We start from the raw sequence: 26,747 nt of genomic DNA, 5'->3' as shown, positions 1-26,747 counted from the left end.
ATAAAATGTTATGAATAATTTGAAGCATAGGGCCTAGGCTAGTGAATTCATGGACACATTCCTGTGTACGCCATAATGCAGGTCCTCAATATAAAGGTGTGGCAGAGCAGGATGCTAAAGGATTTCCCCAGCCCTCACCATCCTAGGATTCCACATGTTGAACATGCTTACAAACAAGCTCAGAGTTCTGGAGACGTGGACTGACATGACATGAAAGGAGAACAGTGTCCTCTGGGCCAAGGTGCCTGTGGGGCAGCTGGGTGACAACGGGCCTGTGCTCTTGGACTGGAAGGCACACACCTGCTCACACTGCATCAGGTCTCGCTGGGGAAGCCACTGGGGCCCCATGTAAGGACATACCTCAGCCCAGTCTTTATATTATTACTTCTATGGAGAAAATGTAGGAAACTGCCATCCTGATAGGGAAGAAATATTTCTGGAGGAAGAAAAACAAGTTTCATTCATGTGACCAGTTGTCAAAGACTACCAAGGGATAAAAACCCATGACAAGCAAAGATATTGTTTAGGGAGCGAATAAAAGGAGATTAAAGCATCAAAGAAAGGCTGTAGGAGAATGTCTCTGAAGTTGGCTTCTGTGGGAGTGTATTGCATACAGATTTCTCAGAAATTTGAAATTACTTGAAGACTATATACACTAGAGAACAATATAAAAAGTGAGACAGATGAATGAGTTAAACCAACTCACAAGGAGTTTCCAAATAAATATTATGTAACGCCTATTCCACTGAGATTCTAGAGGTCAGGCGCTATGATGGTTGAGATGCCCAGGATCCATTATAGGTCCTGCTACATACCCAGCACAGTTTCCAGGTTCACTGGTAAATGAACGAATTCTTTTCATTCAGAGGCTCTGGTAGGAGCACAGGGCAAAGATTTAGCAATGCTATGCTAAAACTTCCTTCTTGGTTCAAATACATATGTTCATGATTGAAAGAGAAGCATGTTACATAGGCTCGACACCAATTTGGACACTAAGAAAGGAAATATACTTGAAGTTAATGACATTAGAACACGGAGAATGAGTTAAATGTTCAATAACTATGCAACCAGCTGGAATACAGAACCATTTAAATCACAAATTAGTGAGCCAGGCCAGGCACAGTGGTGCCCACCTGTAATTCTAGTACTGGAGAAGCTGAGACTTGAGAATCACAGGTTTGAGGCCAGATTCAGAAACTTAGTGAGATGATGTTTCAAAATAAAAAATAAAAAGGGCTGGGGGTATATTTGCCAGTAGAATGCTCCTGAGTTCAATCCTCAGTATCAAAAATAAGCAAATTACAAATTAATGAAAAAAGTGATAGAGAAAAAATTCTGGTTATAGCTCTAGAAAGAATAGCATACTAGGTAAGGGAAAGTATTTAACTAGTGATAATAGACCAAACTTAGAGGTTTTAACTAAAGAATCAGAGAACTATTCATTCTTTCATAGCACAAGTAGCAGATATAGCTTAGTAGTTTCATGACTGGTTTAATACTCTTGTTTCTGGTGTGACATTCTTAATAAGTTTTGATAAAAGGACTATGATTTTCATTTTGTCTTAGGTTTGAAAATTATGTAAGTGGTTTGAGGAGAAGGTCATGTCTTGTTTATTTCTTGCTCTAACCCAGTTATCAGCATGATGTCTAGGGTATAATAAGGACTCTCCTTAAATTCTCTCTTTATTCACTCTGCACACAGGGAGCAACTTCCCAGGGTTGTAGGAAAGCCCACAGGAAAGTGGGTGGTGCTTGAGAGTGTGAATGGGTATTTAGAGGGAAAAGTGAGGGCTGCTCCAAGCCCCCTTTTTCCTAGTACAAGTGTCAACCTCAAAGTCCCTCACTGTACAGAATTTTTTTTTATTATTCTCTGACTTATCCTAGTTTTCCCTCCACAAATAAAATGTGAACTTCTTCCAGCTAGAGGTTCATGTTTTGTAAGCCATGGGTCAGCGTTTAGGAAATATTAGTTGATATTGCTTTGCCAAAATAAATCTGATAGGTAGACAAGTTCTAAAACTTTCTAGTTTCTCTCTTACGGTCCACCCTGCCCCTCCAAAGCCAGTTCTGAGAAAGTGACTGTAGTGAACAAAGGCATTTTCAACTAAAATTTAACCTAGACATTCCTTATCCAGATTCAAAATTCTCATACTAATACTATTCACACCTAGAAATTGCCATGCATTAGAGTAAGCATGAGTGTGCGTGTCTACACACACACACACACACACACACACACACACCCCTCAGTCATGTCTATTCTGTCACAAGATCCCATCAGCCTAAGCTTAAAACACACATCCAGACAGTTGCTGATCATTTGCTATTGGCATCATCACCCACTGCTACCACCCTGGTCTAAGCCACTATTGCCTCCACCTAAATTATACCCATAGACACGTTAACTGGTCTCCCAGCTCCTACCATTGCCCCCTTACTGTTTCTTCTCAACACAGGAGCCAAAGCAATGTTTAAAAAGAAAGTCAGGCCAGGCATGGTGGCACATGCTTATAATCCCAGTACTTTGAAAGTTGAGACAAGAAGGCCAGTTCCAGCAACTTAGTGAGATCCTGTTTCCAAACACAAAATAGGCCTGAGGGTGTAGCCCAGAGGTAGAAGACCCCTGGGTTCAATTCCCAATACCACAACAAAAGAAAACAAAACAAGTCAGGCATTTGCTCACCTCTTGATTCAAAGCCTTCTGATAACTTTGTCACTCATAATAAAGCCAAATCTATACAAGTTTTATAAAGCCAAATCTATATAGTTTTTATAGCGATTGTTAATGATTATATTATGTTTATTATGAATCAAATAATAATATACATGTATATGGCAAATGAACGTGCATACATACATATGTACAATACAAATACATGTACTTATGTATATGCATGTATATGTATATGCTTTTTCTCATAATTATATACTACAAGCATTACTTACATCTTATATTTTATAGTTTTGGTTTGCTTGTTTGTTTGTTTGTACTTGGGATTGAATCCAGGGGTAGTCTACCTCAGAACTATACTCCCAGACCTATTTTATTCTTTTTATTAGAAACAGTCTCACTAAGTTGCTGAGAGCCTCACTAAGTTATTAAAGCTGGCCTTGAACCTGTGATGCTCCTGTCTCAGCCTCCTAAGTACTGGGATTACAGATGTGTGTCACCATGCCTGGCCATACTTTATAGTTAAGGCTATGATCATAACTTTTACTAATCTCCCCTCATTTAATCTACTCTTATATTGACTGACCTTTTGGGAATTCTCTGAAAATTCTAAGCATCATCTCACTTTAAGACATTTATATTTAAAATTCCACATGTCTCAAAACACTTAACCAATGTTCCATATAAATAGCCTTCTCCACATTTATTCGTATTCCCTTAAGAGTTATTTATAATGAGGATTTTCCTGCCACATTACTTAAAGTAGCATTAAGCCTCCACCCTTGTCCTAGTTACATTTTATCCTTTATTTCAATTTTTTCCATAGCCCTTAACATAGATATGTACCATATATTTTACTTGCTGATTGTCTGACCCTTTCAGCTATTAGTCAACTCCATGAAATTAAGGATTTTATTTATTCTGCTTTTGTGCTGTATTCTTAACGTTTGTGCAGTGTTGAATGAGTGAGTAAACAGCTAACCACCTACACAACTACAACTAAAAGGACATATACAGACACCCCCACCACTACAGACACACAAAGAAACCAGGGGAGGGATGCTGGACGTAGGAAGGCAGAGAGAGCTAGTGAGGCCTCAGCTGACAGCACGTTGATCCAGTAGCTGAGTTCCAGGATCCAGGTCATTTGTGTTGTAATCTGAGATTTGTTCTTTAAAAAGTTTATTCTGGCCAAAATGAAAAAAAAAAACATAAAATACTAAGGAAGAAACCTATGTGTTTATTTACATTGATATTTAGATCTGAAATATTCATGTCTAAGTGAGCAGTAAGTTCTTTCCTTTTATCTGTCAGGTAAAAGTAGAGGAAGCAAGCCATGTCAAGGCAGGGGGCCTGATGAAATCTTGTCACTAACATAAGCATCATGCCAGTGAGGTCAGAGAAGGCTTTTTAATATGACCTTCAAGGGAAAGTTAGCCCTGGCCTGGACATCAGTAATAAGTGAAATTCAAAAGATCTCTATATAAAACTAACAGAACACCTTTCTTTCCCCAAGCTATCATGGTTGGCCAATGCTAATGATTTATATTTTTCTTTATATATCAGAGCATTTCATAATATTATAACTAAAATTTTCTGGCCTGGGAGTCATTTTATTTCCCTCAAATGACTTTGAGTTTCTCTTTGGGTCACTTTTTTTTTTCCTTTATCTAAATTTCAGTTGAATTTATAAAATGTAATTTATTTCCCTGGCTTTTTAGACCTTGTAAGTTACATAGTTACTGTGTCCTTCATATTGTGATAGTAGTCACATAGTTGTACACACACACACACACACACACACACACACACACACACGAACCAAATCATGTCTATCAAGCATTTCTGAGCAATTAACCATGTTCAGTCCCCAAACACTAGCCCACAACTCCTTCATTTTGTCTCTGTGTGAAGGAACCAAGGACATAGAAAGCAGGAGGAGGAAACAGTGGCACTCACTGTCTTTAGCTGGGTCCCTCCCTTGCCACAGCTCTGTGTGGTCCTGAGCCCTTATCTACACCCACAGTCTCTGACCCCACCTAACTGCCGCCAGCCCAGGCCCCAGAAGAAGAAAAACTCGGAATCTGCGTGCTCTGCTTATTTAGAACAGAACAAGTCTTCAGCTCAATGTTTGTCAAATAATCAGCAATAAATGTTAGAACCTCAGATTTCTTTCCACATATCCGCCTCCTATTTCTGTTACTGTGATAGAATAAAGCCTTCACAGTGATTTAATAAAATGTCTATGTACTTTGTCCCATGAGCAATCCACTTATAACAATCTTTATACTTTATTGGATATTTACGCTACTTATATTTTTCAATCTTATATAATTTATAGATCAATTAAAACTGGTGAACAAGACATAACCAAATATACTATACACTTATCATCATTATAAGTTTAACTTAAACCTTATGTTCGTGGTCAGGACTATAGAGAAATTTAAAAAGAAAACTTGATTTTCTGAGATATAGAGGTAAATTGGTAATTTTTTCTTACTTCCTTCATTTCTTTTGTTGTTGCTTCTTTGACATTGCTTTTGTAATAAAAGACAATTACACCTAAAAATAGAATAAAATAAAATAAACCAAACCCTGATATCCCTCCTACCCCCCACAAAAAAATGAACAAATTAAAAATAAGCAGAAAAAGAAGAAGTAGAAGGACAGAAGGGAAATCAGGAGAAGGAGTGGGAAGAAAAACCCAGAGCAGAAGACAGTGGGCAGGGGCTCTAAATCGGACTTGACTACAGAAAAAAGCTCTAGGTGCTCACTGATCTGGCGACCTGAGAAAGAGCTGGGTTTTTTCTTCACAGATTCCTCAGACTCAATGAGCTACAGGCTGAGGTAATTGGCTCTCAGGAACAAACAAGCAAACAACAAACAAACAAACTCTTCTGGGCTAGAAGTTTCAGGGACTGAGCAGTCATCAATCATTAAGCACCCCCATGCATGGTGACCCAAGGCAAAGGGTCTGGTTTCTTATAATTCCTAATGGTGGATGATCTTGCTATTTTTTTTTTTTTTTTTGTATTGGGCACTGAACCCATTCTACCTCAGAGCTACAACTCCAGCTTTTAAAATTTTTTATTTTGAAGTAAGTTTCTTTTTAGGATTCAGACAATATTTACTTATTTTTAAAATGTTTTAATTGGTGCATTCTAGTCATACATCTTAAAGGACTACAAGATGGTAGAGACATACATGCACCCATCACTCATTTTGCGCTTCCCCAATTCCCACCCCAATTCCCTCCACTCCCACTTTTGCTAAGTTGCTTATGTTCTTGCTATACTGAAGCTAGCCTCAAGCCTGTGATCCTTCTATCTCAAAATTATTTTTTTTTAGAAATTAGTAATCACTAAATCAAGGACTTTCCACTTTTCTTTGCAGTACAGGTAGACTTTTAGCACATAACTAGATCTTCCAAAATTTCTGAATACAGAATTCAATTCCTGCACTCAGAAGAAGCCCATTTGATAACTCTACTTAGAAATTATTCAAATATTGAATTCATGTGTATTTTAGAGGTACCACGTTTGAATAAAATTTTAAAATTATTACTTGACTTTTACATTGGGTAAGAATAATGAGGTTTGTCTCAATATTTAAAGGTAATACAATAAACTGAAAGAACAAGAGACAGAAAAAAGAAAAAGAAAAAAAACACTCTAATCATAGACCTTTTGAGTATTTTGGAATATTTTTATTTCTAGATTATTCTTAGTTCATAGAATGTATTAAGCAATATTATTTAATATAAACAAAGACAAAAAGTCCCCAGAATTTGGTCAGAAAAACAAATGAAGGCTATTTTTTCAAGGCCAAAAATATCATAGGAAGCCAAGGAAATAAAGCTATACTTTAGAGAAAATTAAGACATGACTTTTCTAAGTCACTAGATTCAAGTGGTAACATTCAAGTCCATGATCCACAAAGTGTGGACTAACTGGCCGGCTCTGGCTTTTTATTTCCTCTTTGCAGCAATTCCACATGCTTAATATTTTCACATTTCTCTACTAAGCTTCTGGCAGTGTGGGCCAGGAGGCCAAACAATTAATGTGTGTGCCCCACGCTGCCACAGAAGAGAAGTCACTTTGAGAATGAGACACAGCTCTGGCTCAAATTCATCTACAGCTTTTGGGTGACAAGGTGCAGACCCCTGAGTTGTCTAAACACTAATTGTGAGCTAGTCTCTCACTTTTCACCATCACGCCAGAAAAAGTTCATAGGCTTTGTGTAAGGCAGCCACATAATTTCTTATTACTAGTTGCACCCAAGTCATTCCTGGCTAAAGCAAAACCTATTAGAACCATGGGATCTCATCTATTTCTGTTAGGACAATATAAATGTAGACACATAATGGAAGCAATATAACAATTTATCTAAGGATCTAAGCAGTTTTTTCCCCTTTGGTTTACAAAGCTTGCTCATATTTTTTATATTTTCAAATTAAAAATTATAGAACTAATTTATTATAAAGAGTAATCATTGAATCAACTGATTTTTTCCCCCAAATAACACTATGGAGAACATGCAGTGAGGTAAGGTCCTAGTTTACCTACCAATAATCTAATTTATATAAGTTTTCCATAGTATTACCAACTAAGGTAATATATTTGATTCCTTGGATTAAATCATGTCATAAATTAAAATATTTTTAAAAATATTAAACTTTTCCCTTTTAAAAAAAGGCACCTTACATTTTTTTAAAATCCAGGAAAGTGCATAGAAAAGTGCAATTACTATAAAAATTCCTGAGAGGCAGGATTTAATCTTTATAAAATTTGAGTTCTTTTCTTCTCTTCTTTTCTTTTCTTCTTTTCCTTTCTTGTTCTGGGAATTAAGCCCAGGAGCATTCTACCCCTGAGCTACACCCCAGTCTATCTTATTTTTTATTTTGAAATAGTGTCTCAGTAAGTTTCAGCTAGCTTCAAACCTGCTATCCTCCTTTCTCAGCCTCCCAACTACTAGGATATTAGGCCTGCACTACCACACTGGTTGCAGATACCCTTAGATGACATTAATCTGCATAGGTACTTGGGTATTAATGGTAGTTGTAAACTCGCCACTATATCTAATGACTTCATAAAGAAGCATGCACAATACTATACTATGAAATTGCATGTTTTGATATTTGATAATTACATTTTAATATAACTGATCTCCTTGGCAATATTATGTATATTACTTTGTACTTCAGAGCACTTTACTTAGCAGTTATCAGTCTGTTAAACTAGTCCATGATACAAAATAATAAAATTAAGCATATCTGATTCCAGCCTAGAATATATACCCTTAAAGATACTTTTGGTTAAAATCAAATAGAAAGTGGAGTAGAGAGATTCAGCAGTCTGTAATAATGCCAATTTGGGGAATATCATTAAACCATATAATGAATTCTAGAATCACAGAAAGACAGCAAGGACGGTACACTCATATGTAATGTGTACGTGTCTGTCTGTCACATACATAGGAACTGATCATAAAGACCAAGGCAGATTTATAGAGAAGAGCTCTAGACTAGTTTAGGAGATAGAAGCCAAAGTGCTAAATAGAAAAAGCTCAGCCAGAATGGAGTAACTTCCAGAACTAGCAGGTGATGTCAGAGGAAGGCTACAAACAGGTGAAGAACTTGCCAGAAGTAAGGATTGGCCAGGGGCAACAAGACTGTAGTGATGTAGGCTAAAATTCTGTGTCAACAGCTTTAACTTCTTTTCCTTAACTTTCTTTTTTATCACTTTCACCATTATTCACTCAAATGTTAACCCCTTTTTTTTTGCATTATTGGGGGTTTAAACCAGGAACATTCTACCTTTGAGCTACACCCCCAGCCAGACTTTTTATGCTTGCTTTATTTATTTATTTATTTATTTATTTATTTGGTGGTACTGGGGGTGGAACCCAGAGGCTTTCTACCTCTGGGCTATACTCCCGGACCTTTTTTATATTTTATTTGGAAACAGGGTCTCACTAGGTTGCTGAAAGCCTCACTAAGTAGCTGAGGCTGGCTTCAAACCCGTGCGATCCTCCTGTCTCAGCCTCCCAAGCGTGGGGATTACAAGCGTACGCCACCACGCCCGGCTTATGCTTTATTTTGAAACAGGGTCTCACTAAGTTGTAGAGGGCCTCACTAAGTAGCTGAGGCTGGGCGTGAACCTGTGATCCTCCTGTCTCGGCCTCCCAAATACTGGGATTACAATCTTGTGCACCATGCCTGGCTCCTCCCCCTCCCCCCCTTTTTTAATGGAATTCTTTTCCTATCTTGGGCTTAACTCCTCTCTATGGATCTTTCCTGGAAGAGGGGGATGGGAGACATGAATGTTTTCTTGGAAGATAACATGGGGAGAGAAAAGAACAAAAAAGGGAAATAAATAAAAAAATATGTTGTGGTAGGAGGAGGTGTTGAAAAAGAGCATCTCAAAAGCCAACATGTATTGTTATAAACTTGCTTTACATTCTTCAGTGCTGACCCTTTTCTGACCTGGCTCCACCCATGAGGGACACAGCTCAGTCTTGACCAATGACTTCAAAGAACGGCCGAGAACAAGGGGCCAGCACCTCAGCAGGGAAGAATAAAAGGCCAGGACTTCTAATAGCAGCAGCACATAACTGCTCCCTACACTTCTGTTCACTAGCAAACTCCCGACCTGTCATCATGGTGAATTTCACTTCTGAGGAGAAGGCTCTGGTCCAGAGCCTGTGGGGCAAGGTGAACGTGGAAGAGACTGGAGGTGAAGCCTTGGGCAGGTAAGCACTACTCCTAAATGTTCAGAGAGAAAGGTGAGTGTGACCCTGGCACCTCAACCAGATGTTTGATTGTCTCTGATGTTCCATGTCTTGTTATCCCATCTCACAGGCTCCTGGTTGTGTACCCCTGGACCCAGAGGTTCTTCGACAACTTCGGCAACCTGTCCTCTCCCTCTGCCATCATGGGCAACCCCAGGGTCAAGGCCCACGGCAAGAAGGTGCTGACTTCCTTCGGAGAGGCCGTCAAGAACATGGACAGCCTCAAGACCACCTTCGCCAAGCTGAGTGAGCTGCACTGTGACAAGCTGCACGTGGATCCCGAGAACTTCAAGGTGAGTTATGGGTACTTATGTTCCGCTTTTGGCTTTTGACTTGGGGACAGTAAGGAGAACTGAGAGTATGTTTGGAAATGTCAGCAGAGAACTCAGAAGGGATGGGCAGAGATTGGCATGAGAAAGATCTTTTTGAGCTTACCCAAACAACAACTTGACTCAGAACTAGAAGCAGTAGAGGATTATCAGAAGCCTAGATGGGTTTAAAAACTATTTAAACTATTCAGAAAATTTCATCAGAACTGGATTTGTTTATCCAGCAGAATTATGCAAGGAGAAATAGAATGTGGCTTTTGGTCAATGAAGAAGACTGTGTCAAGAAAAGATAAATGCCTTATGTTTTGTGTATCTTAATTATTGAAGTTTAAGAAAAACTGGGGAAGGAACTTAAAGATTGAGTTTTTGAAAAAAAAAAAGGCAAATTCTCTAAGATATATTACTGTGTATTGTGATCAAGTGGAGGCTTGTTTCTGAGTTGGTGGGAGAGTTAAATCCCCACAGAGAGCCCTTGCAGCACTGAAATCTATTGGTAAATGAGAAAAAGAGGAAGGAAAGCATATAAAAATGGTGAAAAGGAAAGACAGGTCAGGATACAGGTGGGAAGAATGTTGAGTGAGGAGCTTATAAAAGTGAAATTGAACTTATTCTTGTCTGAAATGGTTGATAGGAAGTTTGAGGTTAGACTCGTCAAAAATCCTAAGTATGAAGCCATTTTTCCCCCTACAAATTCTGTTTAGAACCTTCTGTTCAACATCCCTTTTTGTCATTCTGTCTTTTGTCTAACAGCTCCTGGGCAATGTGCTGGTGATTGTTCTGGCTACTCACTTTGGCAAGGAATTCACTCCTGAAGTGCAGGCTGCCTGGCAGAAGCTGGTGTCTGGTGTTGCCACTGCTCTGTCCCACAAGTACCACTGAGCCCTCCTTCCAGTTTACCAGTGCTCCCGTGTGCCCTCAAAACCCCCTTCTACACCTAGGGACTGAGTTCAGCCTTGAGCATACATCATCTCTTTAATAAAGTACATTCTCTTCAGTAATCAAAAATGGATATTTTGTCTTTTTCATCATTTACTCTTGTGTTAAAAGGAAAAGGATTCATGGGCTGAGATGTGGGAAGAGTTGTAGGAAGAAATGAGAGCTTCATTGAGAAGTGTGTAAGGTCTTATCAGTGCACTATATTGTTGAAGTTCAATTAAGGGTGCCTAGATGAGGAAGAAGTTTTGTAGGTGTGGAGAGAGGTTTAGGGACTTCTGGTATACTTACAGAAGAGGGGAAAGAGGAGGTGACAAGTGGTACCTTAAAAATGAATAAAGAGCAGGGCTTAGGGGCACATGCCTGTAATCCTAGTACTTGGGAGACTAAAAAAGGGGAATTATAAATTCAGGACTAGCCACAGCAACTTACCTAGACTCTTAGCAACACAGAGAAATCTTTTTTCAAAACAAAAAGGGATGGGGTGTAGCTGGAGGTAGAACACCCCTGGGTTTAATCCCCAGTATCTATCTCTCTCTCTCTCTCTCTCTCTCTCTCTCTCTCTCTCTCTCTCTCTCTCTCTCTCACACACACACACACACACACACACACACACAAATCTCTCAAGTACAGGGACTATAGGCATGTAGCACCACATTTTTGAAATGCTGTTTCAAAATAAAAAATAAAAATAAAAAAATAAGAAGCACTGGGGGTATATTACAGAAATAGAATGCCCTGGGTTCAATCTCTAGAATCCCAATTTAAAAAATAAATTAAAAAAAATCTAAGGGTAGCAGACAACCCTAGTACTGTAACTCCAGTACTTGTGAGACTGAAACAGGATCTCAGGTTTAAGACCATCCTCAGCAATTTAGCAAGACTCTCAGCAATCTAGCAAGACCCTCTTTCTAATACAAAAAATAAAAAGGGCTTAGAGTGTAGTTCAGAAGTAAAATACACATATATACATATATATTTAATCATATATGTATATGTATATGTATATTTACACACACACACACATATATATTTATATATATATACAATAAGACACACACTAAAATAAATGTAGAGTTAATGATGTAAGTGGGAACATTTGAGGGAATGATGAAAATGTTGTAAGCAATAAACTCATAATTTACACACACACACACACACACACACATACACACACACACAAGCTTGGATGACTTACTTTTTAATAGATGAAAGAATAACTCTTAATAATAGGCAATAAAAGCTATCTGGATATAATAAATTATAATTTACATGCAGAGCAAAGAGTGATAGTGTATACTTATAATCCCAGTATTTGAGAGGCCAGCCTCAGTGACACCCTGTTTCCAAATAAAGAACAAAGTGGGTCTGGGGATGTAGCCCTGAGGTAGAAGGCTCCTGGATTCCATCCCTAGTATCACACAGGCACAAGGCACACACACACACACACACACACACACACACACACACTCACACATACTCACACACTAATCAATAACAATAATATTTATTATTATAATTAATATCATAATAATTTATTATAATAATTTATGTGCAATAAAATTTGCAAACATTAGCATAAAGGTTAACTAGGTTTGTCAAATATCAGGCCTCATTGACCACCACAATAAGATAGTTATGGAGAATTTATTATTGTGATTTTTGATTCATGTAACTCACCTGTACAGTTTTTATGTCTGTTTCTACCTCTACAGAATATTTTTCTTTTGCAATTTTTCCCATTCCTAAGCAACCACTGATCTGATTTTGATCATCCTTAGTTTTATCTATCTTAAAATTCCACATGAATAAAAATATACAAAATGCAATCATTTTTAGAAATTTCCCCGAAAAGACTTTCACAATTTGAAAAAATGTTTAACTTTTGTTTGAACATCGTCAGTCTATTGCCATACACATAGTGCCTGTGAACATACATGTTATACAGATTGAATGACTGAGCTGTGTGCTAGTGGGCCTTGTGTTTTATACTTCTGCATTTTCTTGTGAGATTATCATCTTTTTAAAAATGCAATTTAGTTTTAAAATAAAAGAATATTCATGTTGTGGATCTAAGCACTAGTCAGTATACACCACCAGTCTAGTACTAGCCGAGTCCTCAGCATAAGATCTACCTACATAGAAAATTAATAAAAGTCAGTTGCTTTCTAATTCCCCAAGATGCAATCTTGTGTATTTGTATTTTTCTTACTATGATGTCTGTAAAGTTTATCTATGTTGTTCTGTAAATGTATAAGAGTTGTTTGTTGTGGAAGTGTTATTTGTTACATTAATTTAATTTCAAATTTTCATATTCTTCTATACCACTTAAATAACTGAATTTAAGTTTTTCTTCTTTTATTATATATTTAAGCCTAAAAAAGCTATTTGGATAAAATAGTGTTGTAATTAATAGGATATGATTATAATAACAATCTATTTAGGAGTATAGAGTTTAGAGTCTTAAGGGTCAAATATTTTCCCTCATATGTGAAAACTAGGGAGAAAATAGGAAGCAAAAGGGACTTTAAATAATTTGAGAGTGACCAGTAGCATCGTGAGAGTGAGGGAGGAGGAGGGTAATAAAAAAAGAGAACTGATGAAAGAGTTCAAATAATCCTATTCCCCATCTACAAAGGTATCATTACCCATCTCCCTAGTATGTAGAGGGAGAGGGGGTAGTTGGGTGGTATCTGAAGGGAAACACCAAGTTCTATGTGTATTTATATCCATAGCATTTTGACCTTCAATATGATGTATAATTACAATGCACAAAAGTATTTTAAAAAGACAAAAATCTTGTGTGGGCTTCTTACTGCCTTCTACTGAAACGACAGTCATTAGGCCTACACTTCCTCCGTAACAATGTCTCTTGTCATTCCCTATTTTACTATTTACATATCCATGCAGTAGCCCATTATTTATTTATTTAGCACATAAAGTTTTTTCTTCTGCTCCAGTTTGCTATTTCAACTTCTAAACATTTTCCTGCTATTTTCCATAGCAAGTAACTTCTTTCAGACTTACTCCTTAAATAAACTCTTCCTGACATAATCATGTCCCACTCTTAGCGAATCCAGATACTCATTTTCTTCTTAGTAAGTAATAATATTTGCCATTATTTTCTTCACTGGTGTACTTATTTATTTATGAGTCTTCTGTATCTCATATGATAAGCTTTCAGAGGAAGGTTTTATCCTCTGGCTGTTTATCATAAATCCCCAGTATTTACAATTATGATGTAGCCATTTGACAAAAAGCTATGGGATAACTGAAAACACATAGTAATAGTGCTTCAAAACACATGTTGTAAAGAAAGAGCTTTATGGATGAGGATATAGGCAGTGTCAGAAGCAATGACACTGAGAAGGATAAATGATAGGAAAGAACAGCTATGGACATGAAAAATATAATAAGGATTTGGGGTGTATTGTCTCAGATTTGTAAGAGGAAAGCAGTGGTTGCAGATGACTTTTGATTAACTATTGAGGTTTCTGGAAAAATGGTGGAGTTATTTGTAGACATGAGATATAACAAATATTCCTGAATCTAAGGAAGGACAGTTAAGACTAACTTCTCAGATCTTTGGAGCCTTACAGACCAACTTCTGAGAAGTCATCCTCCAATGGCAGATTATTGGAGATGTTCAAAGAGCTATTCACAGTATGCCTATCTCATAGGCATTTAATATTAAAGAGAATCTAACTTGGGTTCCTCTTAGGCACCATATCTTATACCTTCATACCTGTGAAAATATACTCTGCCTACTCTTATGTTGAGAAAATTCACAAATTATTATGGCTGTAACTAGATAATAAGTACTGATATCTCAACAAATTTCAAATTCCTGATCTTTTAGCTATCCCAATCTATGAAAAAATAAAAGCTTTACATGAGATCATAAAAGTTAAAACATATGAAGAATATATTTTCATAAATTATTAATTTCAGTCAACCTGAGAGATTATTGGATAAACTAATTAGAGGACAGAGTTCCCCTCTAATAGACTATATAGGTACTTCTCCATCTGCTTTATATATAACCATCAGTTCTGGTCACAGGGGAAAATAATCAAGCTAAGATTCCCAAAGCTTCTTTCAACATAACCTAGCAAGGTCATTTAAAAAGATTTCTTCCTGTTATGTTAAGTGTGATATGGCTGAAACAGAACAGAAAAGAAAGTGTAGTCATGTTCCCCCTGTGACAGTGTGTGTGGACAAAGAAAATAGCTTCTGCTTCTTTAGAGTTGTTTTTAAAAATACTCAAAAGAAAGTAAAGGAGGTACTGCCTGATGTTATGTCTGAGAATAAAGCTGGCCAAAATAATTCAAATCATTCAAATTCAATTTCTTCCAAGGAACCTCCCATCACTATTCACTGAGCATGGAAAAGCTACACTTAAACCCTGGGTCATTCAGCACATACTGCCCAGTACTCACAAGTTTCTGTGACTACATAAGTATATTGATGAGGACTAGATAAATGCTTTTGCCTCAAACACAGTAGATGTTTTTTTTATTTCAGACTGGAGTACTGAGGCAAAAGTTCCATCCTGTTACACAGCCTTGATATTCACCTACACTGCAATTTATGTACATGGAAACTGTTTTTCCTAGACTGCTATGTACTAGAAAGACAATGGCCTAAACCCACAGAGAATGTATTCAAAGATCAGTGTAGTACTTCTCCCTCAGAAACCAGTTGTAGCTGAATGAGATTTAATTTATATTTGCTGCATCAGAGATCCTAAACCCTGGGCCTAAAAAGAATCTCACATGTCCTGAAAATTTTATAATTTGCCTATGTTTTAATCTACAGGCCTTTCTGAGGCTAGAGACAAAACTGTAGGAAAGGCTGGCAAGGAAGTCATAGCATATTCCCCTGGTGGGAGGATAACAGCTGAAGGAAAGGGAATGAAAGGAAGAGTGAGATAATAAACTTGAAACAGGAGAAACTTCATAAAAACTCAAGCAGCAGAGCCCCTTGGAGGGGCCTCCTGGACACTATCTCAACACAAACGTCTGTCTAAGCCTGTCCTGGAGCTCAAGCCCCACCCTTGGCTTGACCAATAGCCTTGACCAATAGCCTTAGAGTATTCTGTGAGGTGGGGGGGGGGCAGAGGGTCCAGCATGGAGAATAAAAGGACAGGCCTTCTAGCGGGTACACATGCTCGCTTCTGAAGCATCTGAGACTATCAATTAGCTCCTAGACCAGACACCATGGTGCACTTCACAGCTGAGGAGAAGGCTGCTGTCACAAGCACATGGAAAAAAGTGAATGTGGAGGAGATTGGAGCAGAAACCTTGGGAAGGTAAGCTCTGGGGGCCAGGGCAAGGGAGGAAAGGAAGGACGCTCTCCCTAGCAGAAATTAAGGCCTCTGCTGGGGACTGTGACACACTCTAACTTTACAACTTGTTCTACCTTGTAGGCTTCTGGTTGTCTACCCCTGGACCCAGCGGTTCTTTGACAGCTTTGGAAACCTGTCCTCTGCTGCCGCCATCATGGGCAACCCCAGAGTCAAGGCCCATGGCAAGAAGGTGCTGACTTCCTTGGGAGAAGCTATCAAGAACATGGATGATCTCAAGGGCAACTTTGCCCACCTGAGTGAACTGCACTGTGAGAAGCTGCACGTGGATCCTGAGAACTTCAAGGTGAGACCAGAAGATGCCCAAGCCCCGATGCTTTTAACCTCGGGGAAGCATACATAACTAAATATTGATCAAAGCATAACTGAGGCCACATGAAAGGTGTGAGATGTTTTGAAATCTTGGGTCCAGGAGCAAAGCAATTGCAGAGGACTAACTGAGCTGAGACCAAGTGGTAATGTGCTTGGGTCTGAAGGGTGCTCCCAGATGTATAGAGAAACTTGTCTGTACTTTATTGGCTTTGGGAGGAGACCTGCAGAGAGATGAGGGGGGAAAGTTTTAAACTCTGGTAGAAAGAACTTTCTGCAAAAGTTCTTGTAGAAAGGATTTTTTAGAATCTTTTACAATATAAACCCTGGTGGAGGTAGAAAAAGAATGACTATAGAGAAGATACATTGGTTCAGTAAAAGGAAGAAACCTAGGTAACTAAATCTGTATTGCTAAGGCTATTTTTATAATGACAGGGGACTTGTATAAAATGTTTCTGACAAACTTAGATTTTATAATTCCAGGAGAGAAGCAATGTGTCTTTAGGGGAGATAAACAACTGGGAGCTTTAGACTGTAGTGGGTTTGGAAAGATAATTTTAAGATATTTTTTCCAGTCTGCATAATCTGGAGTTGTTGGCTGGTAAGAAGATATAAAAATTTAAACCCTCATACAAAGATTTAAATTTAAAGATTTAAGCCATAATTAGTTGCAAAGGGGGAAAAAACTACCTGTTTTTAATGACTGGGCAACACCCCAGATTTTGAGGGAAAGCAGCATAGGCCTGGTTTTGGGGAGAGTGGGCTGTCCAGCTTAGAGCTTTCTGCTCATGATTTTTATGTATATGTTGTCTCTACTTCGCAGCTCCTGGGAAATGTGCTAGTGATTGTCCTGGCAAAATATTTTGGCAAGGACTTCACTCCCGAGGTGCAGGTGGCCTGGCAGAAGATGGTGGCTGGAGTGGCCACTGCCCTGGCCTACAAGTACCACTGAGCCCCCTCCCTATGGCAGAACTTTGCTTTATTCTTCAAGTAGACATGAAAATAATAAAAACATTCTTCTAAACAAGCATATTTGATGACTTTTACTTCTACTTTATCTGTGTACTTTTAAATACAAGCCCAAAGGAGTTAATGCTGATTGGTGTATGTGTGTGCATGCACGTGTGTGTGTGTGTGTGTGTGTGTGTGTGTGTGTGTGTGTGTGTATTATCCATTTATTTTTGCATGAGATGTGAATTTAAATGAGAAAAGACAATACATAGCATGCACATACTAATTCCTCAAGGGAAAGTACAAGCTGCAGGAGAGTTCTGATGGGAAGGAAGGGCTCTGTGGGACAAGAACTTTCAGAACCAGACATTTTAGAGGACAAGATGAAGACTTCAGGAAAGACCCTAAGGGCTGGTTGGAGGCAGTATAGCATGGACAGGATCAGTGGAGAAAAATTATCCCAGGCATAGAAGATCAAGGTCCAGACAGGGACTGTGATTATATTCTATTTAATGCAAAACAATGGCTAAGAGAGCTTTGCTTTTCACAGCCCTTCTGAGGCCAGTTTGGGTATTGAAGTTACTGTCAGAAGGGGTTGGGAGTATAGTTCATTCTTGAGTCAACTCCAGAGAATGGGTCTTCACTTTATTGAGGAAATTTATATATCAAATATTGGTGTGTGCTTTAGGAAGAATCATTATATTCTGGCAGAGATGAGGATACTTGTGTGAGAAATAAACTAGCAGAAAATCAGAAGATATCATCAGCTTATCACGTCTGAACAACAGACCAGCCTTGTGAGTACAAAGGAAGCGGAAAGAATTTATATGTTAGTTGGAAAGATAGATTAACTAAGATACATTTATTTATTTATTGTTTTGTTTGTTTTTATTTTCTGGTACTGGGGCAATCCCAGAGGCATTATAACCTTGAGCTACACCACCAGAATGATTTTATTTCTTATTTGGAAACAGTCTTGCTAGCTTGATGAGAGTCTCACTACTTCCTGAGGCTGTCCTCAAACCTGTGATCCTCCTGTCTCAACCTCCCAAGTACTGGGATTACAGGTATGTGCCATCATACCCAACAGACAGAACATTCAAAGCATATTATTATATGACTGAAAGTTAATGCATATTTAGAGGCAAAAGTGTTTGGTGATGGATAAAGAATTTGGGAAGATTAGACATGGGAGCCGAATAGGTTAGAGATGATGTTAATGTTAGCTATACTAATCTTCATCAGGTTCAACATCCTGGAATTAAATCCCCACTTGACTCTGATGTGTGATACCTAAATAATATGCCCCGGCCCATCTCTTTAACTTTGATTCATCACAATCTTCACACATCAGGTGTTTCTTTGGTCTTCTAATGCCTTTATCTATAACAAAATGCCAAGACGTTGTTTTTCTTCTTTTATTTCCCAGCCTCATGTGTTGTTCCCTTCCTTCTTGCTTCTAGGAGCTTGTTTCTCCAAACTACTTATAGCTGGCTCATCATAATTAAGTCACTTCAGATATAATTTCGTTTACTAAATGTATCCTATATTGCTTTTCTGTAGTCACTTGCTACCATATCATTATACACATTTTCTTCTTGTCATATAACACCACCTAAAATTCTCTTATTCACATATATTAGTTTAATTACTTAGGTTGGTCTGTGAGACTACATTAGCTGTCTTTCTTGTTCACTGAGAGTTCTCAGTTTTCAAAAGAGCATATATCATGCTTTGGCTCAATATGTATTTACTTTCATATGTATTTACTCTAATATATATGTATGCACGATACACACACACACACACACACACACAACAGCCATTAGGTAATTGTGGTCATGAACTAGCATTAATATGATAAGGTCCAGATTTCACTGGTATCAGTTAACTTGGACATAAATTAGATCTGAGGAACAAGACAATTTTAAAAAATGTATTGAAAGTGATCATCTAAGGAAGAGGAGGTAGAAGTAGGTGCCGAGTCCCAGTCTGGCTTGCTGAGAGGTGGGGGAGGCAGTTCACTGATGAGCAGATTTAAATGTCCCTGAGTCCTGAGGGTTAGCTGTGTGCACACAACGTTTTGGAGATGAGCACTGGGGCCATTATACAGCAAGTCTGAGCTGACCACTCAGCTGGCCAAGCCAGCTGATGGGTACAAATGGGATTCCTGTGGTCAAAGCTCACTCTTCTTTCTACTTCACTAACCTTTGCTTTGTTTTTAGGGTCAATTTTGTTTAAATTATCCTTCTTTAATTACTTGCAGACACAGACCTTTGAGTTGTTTCTTGGATATTTTAGTAAACACAAAAATAATTTTATGCATAAAAGATAACACGTTTTGTTATTCCGAATTTGGGACTTAGATCTGAAAATGGAAAAATTAATAATTGTCAGGAAGTCAGGTGTGGTGGTGCACGCTAGTAATCCCAGCATTCGGGAGGCTGAGAATGGAGGATCCCAGTTCACGGACAGCCTCAGCTACTTAGTGAGGCCCTCTGCAACTCAGTGAGACCCTGTTTCAAAAATAAAGAAAAGAAATAGGGCAGCGAGCGTAGCTCAGAGGTCGCATACCCCTGGGTTCCATCTCCAAACCTGAAAAAAAAAAAAAGGATTGTCAGGAAAACAAGTTATGAACATAAGCTATTTCTAGGATGAAAAATTGCATAAAGAACTTACAACAATTAAAAACAATAATTATTATTTTAGTCTTTTCAAAATTAAATAACTTTTTTGTTTTTTAATTTTTATTGGTGCACTATAGTCCCACATCATAATGTGGATCATTTTGACAATGGCATAGATTCACACGGTACTTTCCCTTCCCCTACCCCGGCTTCCCCATTTCCCTCCCTCACAATAATGAGAGTCCAGGTTAACAATGTCATATTCGCATCATATAGCAATTTCTGTCATCTTTTGGTGCTGAGGATTGAACACAGGGGAATTCTGCCTCTAAATCTATATTCCCAGTCATTTTAATTTTTGTCTTGAAACAGGGTCTCACTAGGTTGTTGAGAGTCTCACTAAGTTGCTGAGACTGGTATTAAACCTCCAATTCTGCTGTTTCAACCTGTCAAGTGCTGAAATTACAGGCATGTGTCATCATACTCTCTTTCATTTTGTGTTTGTTATCTTTTTAAAGGATAAATTGCTATTATATTAAAAATAAAAAAGAAACAAAAAAGGAATTTTAAGTGACAACTTTTTTTTGAAGTGACAACTTTATTGAGATATAATTTATATGCCGAAGCACACAATTCAAAATGGATTTTAGTATATTCCTAGAGTTGTGTATTCAACACTACATTCAAATTTCATAATATGTTCATCACCCTAAAAGAAACCCTGTACCCGGAAACTCATAACTCAAAAGTTATTTATTCTTTCTCTAGAGTTGCTTAATAAACTGTGATCAATATATTTGAATGACTGTGTGTGTGTACATCTGGAAGAGAAGGTGGTAGAAAATAGCTAGACTCTTTAACTCAGGAAGATATAAAATAGATTACTAAAGTATTTTGTTGGGCAATTTAAGATTGAACACAAAAGCATGTATGAAAGCATTTTAGTCATTTTTGAAGTAAATAGCATCATCACACCCCAATGGATGAGCATTATAATTCTCTTGCAGGAAGTTAATCTTCATCCTCGTAAGTCATTCAAAGTCGGTCCATCCTGGAACAGAATATTACGAATTAGGAAAACTTGACCAACTGGAATAAAGGATATCAGCTTCTGTCTTTGTCTCTCTTTTGAGGGCTCATATGTGGTATGTATGCATGTGCGCATGCGTGCGTGCGTGTGTGTGTGTGTGTGTGTATGGTGTTCAGTGGGGCTGGGCTCAGAGTAGAGCAGACATACTGGAGGACTCTATGGGATGGAAGTGGGCTCAATGCTATGAAGAGAGGATTGAGTCAGGAGAGATTTCTGAGCCCTTGGAGTGATCTGCATCTGAGTCTGAGGCTGTGGACATCATTTATCACTACTTGGTCTTATCACTTCTTTTGTCTCATAAGCCTGAGCTTCTAATAGTCTTATGATAAGTTGCAGTCTTGTCTGTATATGGTTACAGGCAATAGAAGGAAAAGTGTTCCCATGCTGGTCACACTAAATAGCAGCCTTAAAAGTGGCAGCCCCTGAGTGGAAGCCAAGGTGATGGCATCCACAGAAGTTGCCAGTACAGAAGAGTTGCCACAGACTGATTGATCATAAAGGAAGAAAACAAAGCAGAATTTAGGAGGACCATTTCAAGAGCATAGAAAAAGGTAGAGGGAATCTTTTAAAGTGTGCTAAATTCTGTCAGTCAAGATTTCAAAGTTGGGGCATCGACAATTTGGCTCTTTACAGAAAAATATAAACACGTTCTGTATCATTATTTAGTAAGACCTGTGGGTTTTCTATGACATGGAATTCCTGCAAAAGGAATTCCAGAGCTTCCCCAGGAATCCTTCTTTCACATAAGCATGCATGGTTTTGGATAAGAGGTGTGAAAGAGAATCTTGAAAATAGTCTAGATATAAAATAATGATAACAATTGTGCAGATTTAACTTTCACAAAATAAACCTGAATCTAAATGTCAAGCCATATTGTTTGTTTGTTTGTTTATTATGGTACTGGGGGTGAAACCCAGGGGCTTTTCTACCTCTGAGCTACACCCTCAGACCTATTTTTTTATACTTTATTTGGAAACAGGGTCTCACTAAGTTGCGGGGAGCCTCACTAAGTAGCTGAGGCTGGCTTCAAACCTGTGCAATCCTCCTGTCTCAGCCTCCCAAATGCTGGGATTATAAGCATGTGCCACCACACCTGGCTAACATCTTTTTGAAAACATTAGACTACTGATGACTTCTCCCAGAGTTTGGTGTAAAATCCTTTTCTCAAATATAAATGAATGATTACATCTGTATTGCTTCAGAGTTTTAGAAGAGAATACGTATGATGTTTCTGGGAAGGGGGAAATGGGGAGGGAGGGGAGGCCCACCAAGTGCTGTGTGCGTGTGTGTCAACATGATTTACGTTATGATGTGAGACTATAATGTACAAATAAAAGCATATAAAATAATATTAAAGTTTGATTTCTTTTCTCTTACAATCATATATGAGCATGTAATTCCTACCTAAGCTCCAGAGAGCCAGAGATGAACTGAGTTCTTCCTATCAGTCTGTCAGAGAATACTCAGAGTAACATTTTGTTCACAAGCATCCAGTGTGGTTTGAGACAGGTAAGAAGAATGAGACACTTTTATTTTATATTTTTGTTACTAGCCATTGAACCCAGGGACATGCTATCTTTGAACCATACTCTCAACCCTATTTTATTTTATTTATTTTTTTATTTTTAAATAGGGTCTCTCTAAGTTGCTAAGGCTGGCTGTAAATCTACAATCTGCCTGTCTCATCCTCCCAAGTACTGGGATTACAAGTGTGTGCTACCACACCCAGTGGAGGCAACTTATTTACCTAGCAATGATGGGATGGAGAAACTACTTTGGAAAAAGGAGAAATAAAAGTGGAAATTTTTAAAAATTAATTTTCTTGGAACAACTAACAATAAAAATTTCTCTGTTTTTGGTTATCTAAAAGTATAGTTGTAATTGGAGTTTCAGAGTGTTGTAGAGAGAAGGATAACACATTTCTGTAAAATATTTCTTGCCAATTATGACAAAGAGAGATAAAAATTTTCTAGACATTGGAGTTCCTGAATTAGGAGTAGATAATAAAATAGGAGAAAACTGGTAATCAAAAAAAGTATACCCCTTTTCTTGCTTAAAGAAAATGGGAGTTTAGATGGGGGACATGGTTCAGGAAATAGATATGATAGAAAGTGTGGAAAAGGAGGATTGACGAAGGAAACAGTTAAAATAATGTTATGTCCATGTATGAAAGTATCTCTACCACCTTTCACTAAATGGTATGGAGAAGAAAGAGGACAGATAGGGTGGGTACCAGAGGGAAATACAGCAAGTGATGTGTGGATGTATGTCTGTATCAATTAGAATATCACTATGACATATAATTACAACATGCCAACGGATGTATAACAACTTTAAAAATTATTACTCTTATTAGTATTAATGTATGTATGTGAGTGAGTGAATGTGTGTGTGTGTGTGTGTGTGTGTGTGTGTGTGTGTGTTGTATGTGTGTGTTTGTGATAACGGGGGATTAAACCCAAAGATTTTCTACCTCCAAACTATACCACAGCCATTTATTTATTTATTATTTATTTTTATTATGAAAGAGAATCTTGATAGGTTGCAGAGAGACTCACTAAATTGCTGAGACTGATCTTGAACCTGTGACATTCTTGTCTCAACCTCCCAAGTGCTGAAATTACAGGCATAATCTTCCATGTCTGGCTAAAAATTAAAAATAAAGAATAAGAAGAAGGAGAAGGTGAAGTAGAAGTAGAAAAATGGAGAAAGAGGAAGAAGGAGAAGGAGGTGAAGGAGGAAGAAGAGGAGGAGGAGGAGGAGGAGAAGGAGGAGGAGGAGGAGGAAGAGGAGGAGGAGGAGGAGGAGGAAGGAAAATGACTAATGGGGCCCTACTGAGATCCTACACTGTACTTAGAAAGTACTTCTGCCTTTGCTCATTTCATTGTATCTTTTAACAGTAAGGAGCAAAAGTCTACACTTCCAATTTAGACTCTGTTTAAAAAAAATAGGGCTGGGGTGTAGCTAGAATGCCCCTGGATTCAATCTCCAGTACAAAACAAAATAAAACAACAAACAGACAAACAAACAAACAATAACAATAAAACCCTCTACAGTGTAGAAATTTTTACTAGCCTAAGTAAAAACTGAGTATTACATGGAGGGGTGGGAGGGGAGAGAATGGGAATAAGGGACACTGGAAAAATGGTAGAGAAAGAAGACCAAATTTTACTAAAAAGGACAACTTAAGACATATTAAAAAGTAACTGGGGTGATGAATTTTTACAAAGGAAATGACTCTAAGCACAGAATTCTTAGAAGCCTAGAAAACCAAATTTCAGCCAAGGGTAGAATGTCTTTTCACCTTCCTCCTACTATGTTTTAGTCAAAGAAAATCTCTGTTCCCACAGACACTTCCCCAGGACCCTCCAGACAAGAACCAGTTTCATGGTCAGTCTCCCATTTGCAACTTTGCTTCCTCATATTACCAACAACTTTGGATTTTAAATGACTGTACACTAACTTCTGTTTTTACTGTGTTAAAAAGTCTCTGTGTCTCTGTCCCTGGATACATAAAACCTAATAGAGTAACTATTACACAGGGCATGCTCAATTCAGATTTATTCTATTTTTCAAACATCATTCATTTGGCTATAGGACCAGATTAAGGAAACAGACTCACAGAAAAAAAAACAACAGATGAATAAATGAATAGATATTTATTTTCTTACCAGGATGACTTAATCCAAACCAGGAGAAGGAAGATATATACTTAGAACCAGGACAGAAGCTTCATCCATTTTGCCCTGAAGGTTCTTTGCACTCTGGAAACCCAGGAAGAGACCTGTCCTTGCACTCTTAAACTGAACCACAATGGGAAAATCCCCTCCACTTTCTGTGCCGCAACTCCTAATTTATATTTTAAGAATATTGGGGAAATAATCTCTAATACATCCCCCAGACAGTTATTCCAAAAATTATATAAATCAAATTACCAAGGTGGATGTTTTTAGGGCAGTTTGTACCACTGGGATGGGACCAGGAGACAGGTGGAAGGAAGGCTGAGACTGAGCTCAGACTCCTGAGCCGGTGCCAGAACTGCCAGGGCCGGGCATGCTATCGCACCCAAGCCTCACCCTGCGGCCACACCCTGGCCTTGGCCAATCTGCTCCCAGGGGCAGGGAACACCAGAGTCAGGGCTGGGTATAAAAGGCAGAGCAGGACCAGCTGCTGCTTACACTTGCTTCTGACACAACTGTGTTCACTAGCAAACTTAGAAACAGACACAATGGTGCATCTGAGTGGCGAGGAGAAGGCTGCCGTCGCCGGCCTGTGGGGCAAGGTCAACGTGGAGGAAGTCGGTGGCGAGGCCCTGGGCAGGTTGGTTTTCATGTTTCAAGGCAGCTGAAGGAGGGGAATGGGGGCTGGGCCGGTGCAGATGGAGAATTCTCCTGGGGTTCAAAAGGTGTCATTTGGGTCTCCTGGGTTTCTGTCAGTCTCTTGGGTTTCTGAAGTGGGTTCCTTTCAACCCCTCAGGCTGCTGGTCGTCTACCCATGGACTCAGAGGTTCTTTGACTCCTTTGGGGACCTGTCCTCTGCTTCTGCTGTTATGGGCAACCCCAAGGTGAAAGCTCATGGCAAGAAGGTGCTGAATGCCTTCAGCGAGGGCCTGAACCACCTGGACAACCTCAAGGGCACCTTCGCCAGCCTGAGTGAGCTGCACTGTGACAAGCTGCACGTGGATCCCGAGAACTTCAGGGTGAGTGCCGGGGACCCTTAGTGGGTTGGTTCCTCTTTCCTTTCTGTAGTCAAGGGCTTGCCATAACGAAAGGGAGCTGACGTGATGTGAGGGACAGTCTAGAACAGGAAAGAGGTGCCTGGCTTGTCATGGTGGAGCCCAGGGGGCCCTCACAACTGCCTATTCTCCATTGACACCTGGTATTTCCTCTTACTTCATTGGTATTTTCTTTTTCTTTTCTATATTCTCTGAGCTTTTATAGTAACCTTTTTCATTTGCATTTGTCATTTGAAAAAACAATCTTTTTTCTTTTAATCTACATTTTAGTATGTGCCTTCTTTATGATGCTTTCTCCAATCTCTTACTTTCAAGAAAGGAAGACAGAACACATCACTTTTATTTTTTGCACAGTTCTAAAGAACAGTAGTAGTTTATTTTCTGGGTTAAGGAGATAGGGAAGAAAACGTCTGTCTATAAATTATGGCTGTCACCAAAGAATTCTTATCAGTGGTAGCAGTGAAGTTCCAGCTATCACTTTGCTTTTATTTTATGATGACGACCATATATGCCGTTTGTGGGGAGGCCGGAATATTCTGGGTCCAAGCTGGGATGCTGTACTAACCACCTAAACACGTTTGTTTCTCTTCTCTCTTCCCACAGCTCCTGGGCAACGTGCTTGTGGTTGTGCTGGCCCACCACTTCGGCAAGGAATTCACCCCGCAGGTTCAGGCTGCTTTCCAGAAGGTGGTGACTGGTGTGGCTACTGCCCTGGCCCACAAGTACCATTAAGCTCCTTATCCTGCTGTCTCCTATCCAATAAAAGGCTCCTTTTGTCCCCAAAGAACAACAACCAAATGTGGGGGATACTATAAAGGTCCTTGAGCATCTGGCTTCTGCCTAATAAAAAATATTTCTTTTCCTTGCAATGGTGTATTTAAATTATTTCTGCATCTCTCACTCAGCAGGGAAAAGGGTGGGGGGGCATTTAATCTCAGGACTTTG

General features: G+C 38.7%; 2 protein-coding genes across 4 annotated transcripts; both read left to right on the top strand.

Moving 5' to 3' along the window:
• Positions 1 to 9,332: 9,332 nt before the first annotated feature.
• Positions 9,333 to 10,671, top strand: HBE1 (hemoglobin subunit epsilon 1; the record flags this gene model as incomplete). Its single annotated transcript, XM_080702829.1, has 3 exons — positions 9,333 to 9,424; positions 9,534 to 9,756; positions 10,543 to 10,671. The coding sequence occupies 3 exons, from the start codon at positions 9,333 to 9,335 to the stop codon at positions 10,669 to 10,671; spliced, it is 444 nt and encodes a 147-aa protein (XP_080558955.1).
• Positions 10,672 to 15,944: 5,273 nt separating this feature from the next.
• On the top strand, positions 15,945 to 26,534 carry LOC308267853 (hemoglobin subunit beta; the record flags this gene model as incomplete). Of its 3 annotated transcripts, none has more annotated exons than XM_080702808.1 (3): positions 15,945 to 16,036; positions 25,544 to 25,766; positions 26,406 to 26,534. In XM_080702808.1, 3 exons carry the CDS (start codon positions 15,945 to 15,947, stop codon positions 26,532 to 26,534), a joined length of 444 nt encoding a protein of 147 aa, XP_080558934.1. The 3 variants fall into 3 exon arrangements, with proteins under 3 accessions (XP_080558934.1, XP_080558935.1, XP_080558933.1); XM_080702809.1 differs by lacking the exons at positions 25,544 to 25,766; positions 26,406 to 26,534 and adding exons at positions 16,154 to 16,376; positions 17,223 to 17,351; XM_080702807.1 differs by lacking the exon at positions 15,945 to 16,036 and adding an exon at positions 25,296 to 25,387.
• Between the last annotated feature and the right edge of the window lie 213 nt (positions 26,535 to 26,747).

Source organism: Muscardinus avellanarius, assembly GCF_963383645.1.
Source record: "Muscardinus avellanarius genome assembly, chromosome: 1".
In the NCBI taxonomy this organism is placed as follows: domain Eukaryota; kingdom Metazoa; phylum Chordata; class Mammalia; order Rodentia; family Gliridae; genus Muscardinus; species Muscardinus avellanarius.
This window is presented reverse-complemented; position numbering and strand designations above follow the sequence as displayed.